Source organism: Mustela lutreola, chromosome 5 (genome assembly GCF_030435805.1).
Source record: "Mustela lutreola isolate mMusLut2 chromosome 5, mMusLut2.pri, whole genome shotgun sequence".
Lineage (NCBI taxonomy): Eukaryota > Metazoa > Chordata > Mammalia > Carnivora > Mustelidae > Mustela > Mustela lutreola.
Window position 1 is genome coordinate 40,034,762 of NC_081294.1, and position 12,571 is coordinate 40,047,332.

Consider the following 12,571-nt stretch of genomic DNA (forward strand, 5'->3'; position numbering starts at 1 on the left):
CCCATTTTTCAGACTGAGAAACAGGTTCAAAAAGCTTCATTTGTTCATTCATTTATTCATTCATTTGAAAAATATTCATTTGACCTAATATGCAGAGCATACAGCAGTGAACAAAGCAGATATAATCCTTGTCCTCATGTAGCTTACACTCCTGGTGAAACCAAGTAGACAAAGAGGTACAGTAAGTAGCTTTCCTTCCAGACCTAGCACTTTCTTTGAATCCAGGCCTTCTATTAATTCTAAGGTACAAAGGTTCCAGCAAGTGGTCATTACTCTTCAATAACAGCAGTTTTATGGAGCCAGAATAGGGCAGATCTATGATTCAGAAAATGAAAGTTCTCAGGACAGCTAAGTAGCCCCTGGCCTACTCCTCAGCCATGTGATGTCATAAGAGACCCCTCTGAGGTAGGGTTTCCTGCCTTGCGACAGTTGAGATAATATCTGCTCTGGCCCTGGAAGAGCTGTGGTGAAAGCACAGCAGGAAAGAAGATTTTAAGAAGTGAAAGTTCTTATGAAATCCCATGTATATATTTGTGTAATGTTTGGTATATTTTACAAAGAGCTTTCAAGTAAATATAAATATAGTGTAATTTATAATACTATACAAACAGCCAAATACAAATATAAATCAACCAATGGTGAATTTCCAGCAATCTCAGGAAATCTGGAGTACGGTTCTGGATTGTTGAGTTAGCTTTAAGGATGTTGATTTGAAGAGATGTGTCATTTAATTGCCCTTAGAAGCATTTTGTTATAGCTGGAAACAGAGGGGCAGAGGCAAAAAGACCCAGACACATGAAGAGCTGCTGAGAAGAGCTGACTCCAGGGAGGAAATTCACTGAACAAATATTTGTTAGTTGCCTACCACGACTGTTTTGTTCATTTCTGTATCCTCAGTGCCCGGAACAAACTTCCTGCTCTGGAAAGGAGACAAATTAATATATACAAAGGAGACAATTAATACATACATGTGTTTATGGTAGGTAATCAGTGCTACAAAAAGAAGCACTGGATGATGGTGAGGGGTGGTGCAAAGGAGGGAGAGAGTATTACTTAAGATAATTAAAGCCAGCTGCATCAATAAACAAATCATGCAATCTCAGTGTGTTAACTAACAAAGGTTTCTCTTTTCATAAAGTCTGATGAGGGCTGGTGACCCCAGGACCCAGGCCCTCTCCATCTTACTTCGGGGTTCTCTAAGGCAGAGGAAGAAAAGAGGGATAGAGGAGCCACGGTGATTGTGAATGAAGTGGAGATACAGCATGGTGGATCTCAGGGGGAAGAAGATTCCAGATAGAAACAAAACAAAACAAAACAAAACAAACAAGCAAAAAACCAGCAAAGACAAAACCTGAGGCAAGTTGTGGTTTCTGGTCTGACATGTAAGGAGCTTGTAAGTTGCTACTCCATTCTAAGGAGAAGTAAAAAGCTAAGTAAACTGAAAAAATAAAATCTTCTTAGATCCATAAGAGATGTGAAGTCACAGGGCAAACCACTAAATCCATAATGGAGAGAATGACAGATGAATACAGAGAATCCCAATTTATCAGAGCACAAATCTCTGTAGGAAATAGTGCTATGGTAGGAAAACCTGAACTGCAATTGGTGAGTTGCTTGAGGATCAGTGTGGACAACTCAGAGTTAAAAACTTTTGGGAAACCCAGTAATTAGAGCATCCCTACACTTTTGTGAGTTTCACCCCTGGATCTCTACCAGGTCTTCACAGTGAATACTGGAGAAAAATCTTCTAGTGCTTCTGGCAGGGGAAGGAGAAAAGAAACCATTTTTAAATATGCTAGAACATTCTGTTCTTTTAACAAGGTCTGACCTCAGGAGAAACTATTTAACCCGAGCCTAGCGTGCTGGAGTTTTATTGGGGCCCAACTGACATGGAGGAAAGGGAATACCCAATTCTAGCTCACTGTAGCCATTCTGTGCTACTTATGGGCAGGGAAAAAACTGAGAAGCACATGTGAAGTTCACAGTCCTGAGGCAGAGGCTCACTATAAGACTGGAGCCTAATCATCATCATAAAATACTTCTCTTCCCCACTGTACCTTACCACACATAACAAAAGGCCTATTTACAAAAGTTCCTTTTACCTAGTACAACATGCCTGGCTGTGAAGAAAATATTACAAGGCATACTAAAAGGCAAAACAAACAAACAAAAACCCACAAAACAAAACAAAACACCCCACAGTTTAAATAGAGAGGGAGAGAGCAAGTATCACAACCAGGTTCTTATATGTCAGGGATGTTGGAATTCCAAAGCCTGAGAAATTAAGACTTCTCACACAAACAAAAATGGGAAGAATTTATTGGTAGTAGACCTGCTTTGCAAGAAATGTTAGAAGTTCTTCAGGGAGAAGGAATATGGTATAGATTAGAAACTCCAATCTACATAAAGAAAAAAAGAATATTGGAGAAGGAAGAAGGAAAGGTAGAATAAAATCTCTTTTTCTTAATTGATCTAATAGATAACTGTTCAAAAAAATAATAGCAATGCTTTATTTGACTACATACACATTTATGTGTGCTTATAGATATGTGAAATGGATGATATCAGTAAAACAAGGAACAGGAGGGAATTAGTATTATTTTGTTGTTATATTGCTATTCACACTACCCATGAAATAGTATAGTGTTTTTTTTTTTTAATTTATTTTCAGCATAACAGAATTCATTGTTTTTGCACCACCCCCAGTGCTCCATGCAATCCATGCCCTCTCTAATACCCACCACCTGGTTCCCCCAACCTCCCACCCCCCCGCCACTTCAAACCCCTCAGATTGTTTTTCAGAGTCCATCGTCTCTCATGGTTCACCTCCCCTATAGTGTTATTTGAAAGCAGGTTTGGATTAGTTGTAAATGCATACTGCAAACTCTAGGGGAGCTACTAAAAAAGAAGTATAATTGATATGTAAGGAAAGAGAAAAAAATGGAATCATTAAATGTTCACTTAAAGCCACAAATGGCAGGAAAAGAGTAGAAGACAAAAATGGAAACAAAGAGCAAGGGCAACAACTTGAAAGCAGTAACAAATATGGTAGATATTAACCCAATTCAATCAATAATCACTTTGAATGTAATGGTCTAAATGTACCAGTTTTAAGACAAAGATTGTCGGAATGGATTGAAGATCAAGACCCAATTATATGTTGTCTATAAAAAAATCCACTTGAAATATAAAGACATACAGATTAAAAGTAAATGGATGAAGAAACATATATCATGTTAACACTAATCAGAAGAAAGCAGGAGTAGCTATAATAATTTTGGACAGAGCAGATTTCAAAATAAGGAAAGTTATCAGGGATAGAGAAGGACATTACACAATGATAAAGAGGTCAATTCCCCCAAGAAGACATAATTTGTAACATGTATGCACAAACAACACAGTGGCAAAATACATGAGGCAAAAACTGACAAGACTTCAAAGAGAAATAGATGAATCTACTATTATAGTTGGAAATTTCAACACCTCTCTATAAGAAATGGACAATCCAAGGGCGCCTAGGTGGCTCACTTGGTTGAATGTCTGCCTTCTGTTTATGTCATGATCCTGGAGTCCCAGGATTGAGCCTCGCATGGGGCTCCCTGCTCAGTGAGGAGTTGGCTTCTCCCTCTGCCTCTCCTCTTACTTGTGCTCACTCACTCTCTCCCTCTCTCTCAAATAAATAAAATCTCAAAAAAGAAAAAAAAAAAAAGGAAAGAAAAAGAAAGAAAAGAAATGGACAGATCCAGCAAGCAGAAAATCAGTAAGAATAGAGCTGAACTCAACAACACCCTCAATTAGCTTTATTTAATAGAAAGGTATAGACTAACTTCATCCAACAACAGCAGAATAAAGATTTTTCTCAAACTCATATAGAACATTCACCAAAATTGACCATACTTTGGGCCATAAAACACCCCTTAACAGATTTAAAAGAATAGATATCATATAATGTCTCCTCTCAAACTACAGTGAAACTAAACTAAAAATCAGTAACAGAAAAATAGCTAGAAAATACCCAAATACATGGAGATTCAACAACATACTTCTAAATAACACATGGATCAAAGAAGCAATCTCAAGAGAAATTAAATATTTTTGACTACATGAAAGTGGAAAGACAATGTAACAAAATGTGAGAGGTAGGATGCAGCGAGAAGGGTCAAAGGGAAATGTATAGCTGTGAGTGCATATATTAGAAAAGCAGAAAAATCTAAACTCAATTATCAAAGCTTCCACCTTCAGAAACTAAAACAGAAGAGCAAATTAAATAAAAAGTAAACAGAAGAAAAGAAATAATAAAAAAATAGAGCACAAATCAATGAAATTGAAAACAGAAAATCAACAGAACCAATGAAATCGAAAGCTGTTTCTTTGAAAAGATCAATAAGCCTCTAGCCAGGCTAAGAAACAGAACGCAAATTACTACTATCATTAAAGAGGAAATAGAACTACAGATCTCAAGGACATTAAAAGAGTAATGCATACGACGAAGGACTCTGTGCCTACAAATGTGATAGCCTACTCACAATGGACGAATTCTTTAAAAGACACAATATGCCAAAATTCACATAAGAAGAAATAGACAACTGCATAGGCCCAATATAATGAAAAACCTTCCAAAACAAACAGTACTGGACCCAGGTGGGTTTGCTGGGTCCCCCAAAATTGGGTACCCCAATAATGGGTCCGTGATTAAAGGAGCGAGACTGATACAAAGTGAAGGTCAAGCAAAGCCTTATTTCGCGCCACGCATCAGGAATCAGACTGACCGTCAAACACACTGGTCGGGGCCGCCCCTACAGAGAGGGTGACCCCTCCCTGCCTCACAGACTAACTTTTATAGAGCAAAGGCCATGTGGTTGGGCCTGGCCACACACAGGTGGCCAATGAGATTGTAAAACACACAGGAAACTCCACAGTGATGCTAGGTGACCAACTGAATTACTTACCCTAGTAGACATTTGAACCAGTCTATCACACCTTGGTTAGGATTGGTGCCAAAAGGCTCCCAAAGGGCAGGGCGCATACTCCTTGGTAGCTAGGAGACAGTGTGCGCCCCCACTGATTGAATACCTCCACCTGGCCTGACCCGCCCTTGTACTTGGACTTTGTTACGTGGGACTGGTTTCCTGGACTTGTTTTTAAGTAAGTTCCCCTGGGGTGGGGGGGCAAGATCAATTTAAGTTTTACAACAAAATGGCAGTTCAACCAGGGTGGGGCCACTCTGGCTGAATAGGCCCTTACAGGTTCACTGGTGAATTCCACCAAACATTTAAGGAAGAAATTATATAAATTCCCTACAATCTCTTTCAGAAGATAGATGCAGAGGAAATACTTCCTAACTCATTCTATGAGGCCAGCATCACTCTAATACCCAAACCAAACAGATGTCACAAGAAAACTAAAGATGAATATTTCTCATGAGCATAAATACAACAAAATATTATCAAATCAAATCCAACAGCACATAAAACAAATTATATACTGTGGCCTAGTGGGATCATGTAGGTATGCCAGGCTGGGTCAACATTTGAAAATCAATTAATATAACCTATCATATCAATAAGTCAAAGAAGAAAAATCATATGATCATTTCAATAGAAGCAGAAAAATCATTTGATAAAACCCAAGACCCATTCATGATAAAAACTTTCAGTAAACTAAGAATAGACGGGAACTTCCTCAACTTGATAAAGAATATCTACAAAAAGACCTTATGCCTAACTTTGCACTTAGTGGTAAAAAGCCTGAAGCATTCTCACTAAGATCAGGAATAAGGCAAAGAAGTCTTCCTCACCAATGTTTTTCAACATCATAATGGAAGTCCTAGCTAATGCAATGAAGAAGACCATGAAATAAAAGGTATACAGATTAGGAGGAAATAAAACCATCTTTGTTTGCAGATGACATGATTGTCTATGTAAAAAACCCAAGAGAATCAATTAAACCCTTCTCCCCACCCCTAGAGCTCAAAAGTGATTATAGCAAGATAGTAGGATGCACAGTTACTATGCAAAATTCAATTGTTTTCCTACACATACTAACAGTGAACAAGTGGAATTGAAATTGAAAACACGATTCCATGTACCTTAGCACCCTCTGGAAATGAAATACTTAGGTATAAATCCGACAACATATGTACAAGATCTCTATGAGGAGAAATAAAACTCTGTTGAAAGAAATTAAGTAACTAAGTAAAAGGATATTCCATGTTCTTGGATAGGAATACTCAAGATGTCAGCTCTTTCCAACTTGATCTGTAGATTCCATGTAATCCTAATCAAAATCTCAGCATTGAGATGCCTTGTGGCTCAGCTGGTTAAGCAATTGCCTTTGGCTCAGGTCGTGACCCCAGGGTCCTGGGATTGAGTCCTGCAATGGGTGCCTTGCTCAGCAGGGAGCCTGCTTCTCCCTCTGCCTGCCAATCTCACTGTTTGTGTTCTCTCTCTCTCTCTCTGACAAATAAATAAAATATTTTTAAAAACTTTAAAAAATCCCAGCTTTATCTTCTAGATCAACACTCTTTATAGAGTCTACATGTAGAGGCAGAAGACTGAATCGCCAAGACAATACTAAAGTAGAAGAACAAAGAGGACTGACACTACTTTAAGTCTTCCTCTAGGCCTGCAGTAAGCAGACAGTGTGGTATTGGTCAAAGAATAGACAGACAGATCAATGGGACAGAATAGAGAGCTCAGAAACAGTTTTATATAAATATAGTCAACTGATCTTTGGCAAAGGAGCAAAGACAACACAAAGAGGCACAGATAGTCTTTTTGACAACTGGTGCCAGAGCAGCTGGACATCTGCATGGAAAAAGAAATAAACCTAGACACAGACCTTACACCTCCCACAAAAATAAATTAAAATGGATCAGAGACCTCAATATGGAGTGCAGATTATAAAACTCATAGAAGATAACATAAGAGAAAATCCAGAAGACTTTGGGCATGGCAATGACTTTTTAGACATAATTCCAAAGGCGGGATCCATGAAAGAAATAATTGATAAGCTGGACTTCATTAAAATTAAAAACTTCTGCTTCGGGAAAGACAATGCCAAGAGTATGAGAAGACAAGTCACAGACTGAGAGCAATATTTGCAAAAGATACATGTGATAAAAGATTTATTTCCAATATACAGAAAAATTCTTAAACACTCAACAATAAGGTAACAACCCTTATGGGCCAAAGATCTTAACAGACTACCTCTCTGCAGAAGATATATGGATAGCAAATCAGCACATTAAAAAATGCTCTACATCATATGTCATCAGGGAAATGCAGATTAAAACAATAAGATACCACTACACACTTTCCAGAATGGCCAAAACCCAGAACACTGACAATACCAAATGCTAACAAGGATGTGGAGTAACAGGAATTCTCATTCATGCTGGTGGTAATGTAAAGTGGTAGAGTTGTTTTGGAAGTTGGCAGTTTCTTACAAAACTAAATATACCCTCACCATACAATCCAGTAATCCTACTCCTTGGCATTTACCCAAAGGAGTTTAAAACTTACATCCAGACAAAAACCTGCAGAGGGATGTTTATAGCAGCTTTATTCATAGTTGCCAAAATCTAGAAGCAACCGAGATATCATTCAGGTAGGTAAGTAATAAATAAATTGTGACCCATACAGACAACAGAATATTGTTATGGCTGAGAAGAAATGAGTTATCAAGCTATAAAGAGACATGGAGGAAGGTTAAAGGCTACATACTGTATGATTCCAACTGTACGACACTCTGGAAGAGGCAAAACTATGGAGACAGTAGAAAAGATCAGTGTTTGCCAGGGGTTAGGAGGGAAGAAGAGATGAATAGGCAGAAAACAGATGATTTTTAGGGTAGTGAAACTAATCTGTATGATATTACAATGATAGACGCAGATACATGTCATTATTCATTTGTCCAAATCTATAGAAGGTACAACACTAAGAATCCTTATATCAATTACGGACTTTGAGCAATAACTATGTGCTAGTGCAGGTTAAGTAACAGTAACCAATGCATCACTCTGACTGGAAATGTTGATGGTAGGGAGGAGACTATGCACATGGATGAAATGGGTATATGGAAAATCTCTTGTACCTTCTGCTCAATTTTGCCATGAACCTAAAACTTCTCTAAAAAAATAAAATCTATTAAAAAAATCCAAGGCACAAATATGCTTGGCTTGTTCCAGAAATAGCAAAGAAACCACTGTGGTTTCACTCTAGTGGAAGAAAGGAATGGAAAGAGAGGCAGGGGCCAGGCCACATAAAGCCGCTCAGGCCAAAGGAAGAAGTGTGAAAATATGGGTGTGTAGAGCCATTTAGTGTCCCCTAATGACGTGTTTTTATGAAGATGTAATGAAATAGAAATAGTTGATGGTTATAACGATTATGTAACTTATGAATAATATGCTCCGTTTTCTAGAGAAATCTTTTTTTTTTTTTTTTAAGATTTTATTTATTTGACAGTGAGAGAGGGAACACAAGTAGGAGGAGTGGGGTAGGAAGAGGGAGAAGCAGGCTTCCTGCTGAGCAGGGAGCCGGACACGGGGCTCCATCCCATGACTCTGGTATCATGACCTGAGTTGAAGGTAGCTGCTTTACAACTAAGCCACCCAGGCGCCCCACTAGAGAAATCTTTTAAAAACATGTTACTCTTTATGTCCCTGAGCGAACAGTTACAAATTTCTAATACTTTAGCACATTTAAAAAAATATCTAAGACCCTAAGGGGCATTTCCAGCCACTCAGGCGCCACACAGCCAGGCACCATCGACAGCCTGTCCCTGTCCTTCACCAAACCTGATGACTGGCCTCCCATCAGACTCCTACAAACTGAACACTTGCATGGGCATTAGTACTGCAAACAACCTCTGACATCCAGTAACTCCTCAACCACCGTTTCTAAGGAGCAGCCCAACCTGGCTGTAAAAGATATCACCTCAAATTCCTGGAATTTTCATACCTGAAATAGATTTTCAGTCTCTCTGTTTCAAAACCTGAAGCATTGCACGTTTCTTGTTACTTAATTAACTCTTTAATCTAAAAAAGTAGCTACCAGATGAATAGTAAGGGTGAAATTCAAAGCATTTATCCTAAATATTCTAGATTAGCTTCTCATAATTAATAAATAATATATATACATATATATAAAACAATAAATAAAATCAATTATGTTTTCAGTGTTTCATAAATGTTGACTTCATGTTTCCGACTACATAAGCTGTTGACATTGAAATTCAGTGACCTCTGTTGCTTACTGTTAAGAAGGATCGTAACCCAGAATTTTTAGCTAAAAATGCTGTAATTCAGAATTTGCTTACAGAGTTGAATTAAGGTTTTTGTATTAGGGATAAATACTGTAGGAGTAATTCTGGTATACTAGGTTGGTGGTTTTGTGCAAGACGCTTAGAATACCACAGCCCTTCCTTAGAATAATTGTAAACTCTTCTGGCCTGTTTCCCAGATTTGCTTGAAAAGGGTCATAGGACAGGCTGAAATTAATGGCATATGAATTGTGAATCCCAATTAGAGGTGTCTTCAAAGGAATAATTAGGTTAGACTTAATAATTATGAGAAGAAAACGCTTCGGGCAAATTACACAGAGAAAGAAAAGAAGATGTGAAACAAGGCGACTTTGGAGATTGGAGTTGATTAATAATTCAGGAAGTGATTTTTAAAAATCGACTTATCTTAAAGATAATATAAATTGAGTGAGACAAAGATGAATGGAGAGAGATGGTCACTGATCTCAGATTAGGAATCAGGTGTGAACACGGGGGGCCCTTCCGGTGCATATGCTCTGGGACTGTGATTTTAGGATCCCTATTCTGCTTACGAAGGAGGACAGGGTTTTTGCCTTCCCAAATAACAGTAACGTGAGCACGAGTGGCAGCAAACACCTGAACTGTACTCCCCATTGTAGAGTATCTGCCGCGTATTCACCTCTCCCTTTCATTTTCCTCATCTGTAAATTAGGGACTACATGATTATCGAATCCCACAACCACCCCAGGAGGGAGGTACAGGTGACTTGCTCAAGGTCATAACCTAGGTGGTGTCAGAAGGCAGACTCGGACCCAACAGCCTGACTCCGAACTGAAAGCTCTCTCTCGTCCCCTGCGCTACCTGGTCTCGGGGAGGTGAAGGGACACACTCAGAATGCCAGCCCCCCCGTGCCCACTTACATTACTGTAAACTCTCCGACACCGACACCTCCTCCCACCGTCTCTACCACCCTTAGCCTCTTAATTTGTCAAGCACAACACCTTCCTTACTTTGCTCGAGTCCTCCTCCTCCCCTTCTTGCCAGAAGGTTCCAGCGGGCGGAAGATGGAAAGGCGCGGACAGCGCCGGGCACAGGCATCTTGTTTTTCTTCTTGGTGCGGTCGCTAATCGCCGCTGAAAATCCGTCGTGAGTCGTGTGGCTAAATTATTCTAGAAGCACTCACTGAGCGCTCAGAGTAGGAACGTTTGTCAGGAATGCGACTATTAATTTACTTTCTAGGACACGTTTTTGTCATCTAAGAGCCCAATTTCCCACCCAAGGCTTCTGAGTGGAAACCTTCACCGGGCGCCTGATGGCGCGGCGCCGGCCTGGAGGGGGCAGTGGCGGCCGCGGAGTGGGCCCTGCGGACTGATGCGGCGGCTCGGCCATCGCTTGCTCTCGCCTGGCGCGCGGCTCTCGGCCGTGGATTAGCGCAGCTGGGTACGTGGGAGGCCGCGGGCCCCGCCCCCAGCCGGCTGCGGCGGCGGCGGCGGCGGCCCAGTGAGGCAGTCGGCGCTGCGAGCTGAGCTGCGCGGAGGGCGCGACCGGCGAGCCGGGGCGCGGGGCTGCGCGCTGTCTTTTGGGCTCCGTTCCGCGCGCCGGGACGTGGGCGACACCGCGGACCCTTCGGGCGGGCCCCGGGCTCGCGGCGTAGGGAGTCGGGGGCCGCCCGCCGAGGCCCCGGGACCATGGCGCTGCGCGCCCGGGCGCTGTACGACTTTAGGTCGGAGAACCCGGGTGAGATCTCGCTGCGGGAGCACGAGGTGCTGAGCCTGTGCAGCGAACAGGACATCGAGGGCTGGCTCGAGGGGGTCAACAGCCGCGGCGACCGTGGCCTCTTCCCGGCCTCGTACGTGCAGGTGATCCGCGCCCCGGAGCCCGGCCCGGCGGGCGACGGCGGCCCGGGAGCCCCGGCTCGCTACGCCAACGTCCCGCCTGGCGGCTTCGATCCCCTGCCCGCCGCGCCACCCGCCTCCTTCAAGCCGCCGCCCGACGCCTTCCAGCCGCTGCTGCAACCGCAGCAGGCGCCTCCGCCGAGCACCTTCCAGCCGCCGGCCGCGGGCTACCCGTACGGCGGGGGCGCCCTGCAGCCGTCGCCTCAGCAGCTCTACGGCGGAGGCTACCAGGCCAGCCAGGGCAGCGACGATGACTGGGACGACGAGTGGGACGACAGCTCCACGGTGGCCGACGAGCCGGGCGCGCTGGGCAGCAGCGCGTACCCGGACCTCGACGGCTCATCGTCCGCGGGCGGCGCGGCCAGCCGCTACCGTCTGTCCACGCGCTCCGACCTGTCGCTGGGGTCCCGCGGCGGCTCGGCGCCCCCGCAGCACCATCCGTCGGGGGCCAAGAGCTCGGCCACTGTAAGCCGCAACCTCAACCGCTTCTCCACCTTCGTCAAGTCAGGCGGCGAGGCCTTCGTGCTGGGCGAAGCGTCTGGCTTCGTGAAGGATGGGGACAAGCTGTGTGTGGTGCTGGGGCCCTACGGTCCCGAATGGCAGGAGAACCCTTACCCCTTCCAGTGCACCATCGACGATCCCACCAAACAGACCAAGTTCAAGGGCATGAAGAGCTACATTTCCTACAAACTGGTCCCCACGCACACGCAGGTACCGGTACACCGGCGCTACAAGCACTTCGACTGGCTGTACGCGCGCCTGGCCGAGAAGTTCCCCGTCATCTCGGTGCCGCACCTGCCCGAGAAGCAGGCCACCGGCCGCTTCGAGGAGGACTTCATCTCCAAGCGCAGGAAGGGCCTGATCTGGTGGATGAACCACATGGCCAGCCACCCCGTGCTGGCGCAGTGCGACGTTTTCCAGCACTTTCTGACCTGTCCCAGCAGCACGGACGAGAAGGCCTGGAAACAGGGCAAGCGGAAGGCCGAGAAAGACGAGATGGTGGGCGCCAACTTCTTCCTGACTCTGAGCACGCCCCCCGCCGCCGCCCTCGACCTGCAGGAGGTGGAGAGCAAGATTGACGGCTTCAAGTGCTTCACCAAGAAGATGGACGACAGCGCGCTGCAGCTCAACCACACGGCCAACGAGTTCGCACGCAAGCAGGTGACAGGCTTCAAGAAGGAGTATCAGAAGGTGGGCCAGTCCTTCCGCGGCCTCAGCCAGGCCTTCGAGCTGGACCAGCAGGCCTTCTCCGCCGGCCTGAACCAGGCCATCGCCTTCACCGGAGATGCCTACGACGCCATCGGCGAGCTCTTTGCCGAGCAGCCCAGGCAGGACCTGGACCCGGTCATGGACCTGTTAGCGCTGTATCAGGGGCACCTGGCCAACTTCCCCGACATCATTCACGTTCAGAAAGG

The 12,571-nt window shown here is 44.0% G+C and overlaps 1 protein-coding gene and 1 long non-coding RNA gene across 8 annotated transcripts in view; one reads left to right on the top strand and one right to left on the bottom strand.

Annotated features, from left to right (window-relative positions):
* LOC131831737 (uncharacterized) overlaps positions 1-10,592 on the bottom strand; it is a 130,216-nt gene extending 119,624 nt beyond the window's left edge. For all 7 annotated transcript variants that reach the window (XR_009353783.1, XR_009353782.1, XR_009353779.1 and 4 more), the window contains exon 1: positions 10,272-10,592. This is a non-coding gene — a long non-coding RNA (uncharacterized LOC131831737). The remainder of the gene's footprint in view (positions 1-10,271) is intronic.
* Positions 10,593-10,735: 143 nt separating this feature from the next.
* Positions 10,736-12,571, top strand: part of SNX18 (sorting nexin 18) — a 30,411-nt gene continuing 28,575 nt past the window's right edge. Inside the window, exon 1 of the mRNA XM_059173970.1 lies at positions 10,736-12,570. Coding sequence (XP_059029953.1) covers positions 10,950-12,570 — 1,621 coding nt within the window. The 5' untranslated portion in view covers positions 10,736-10,949. The remainder of the gene's footprint in view (position 12,571) is intronic.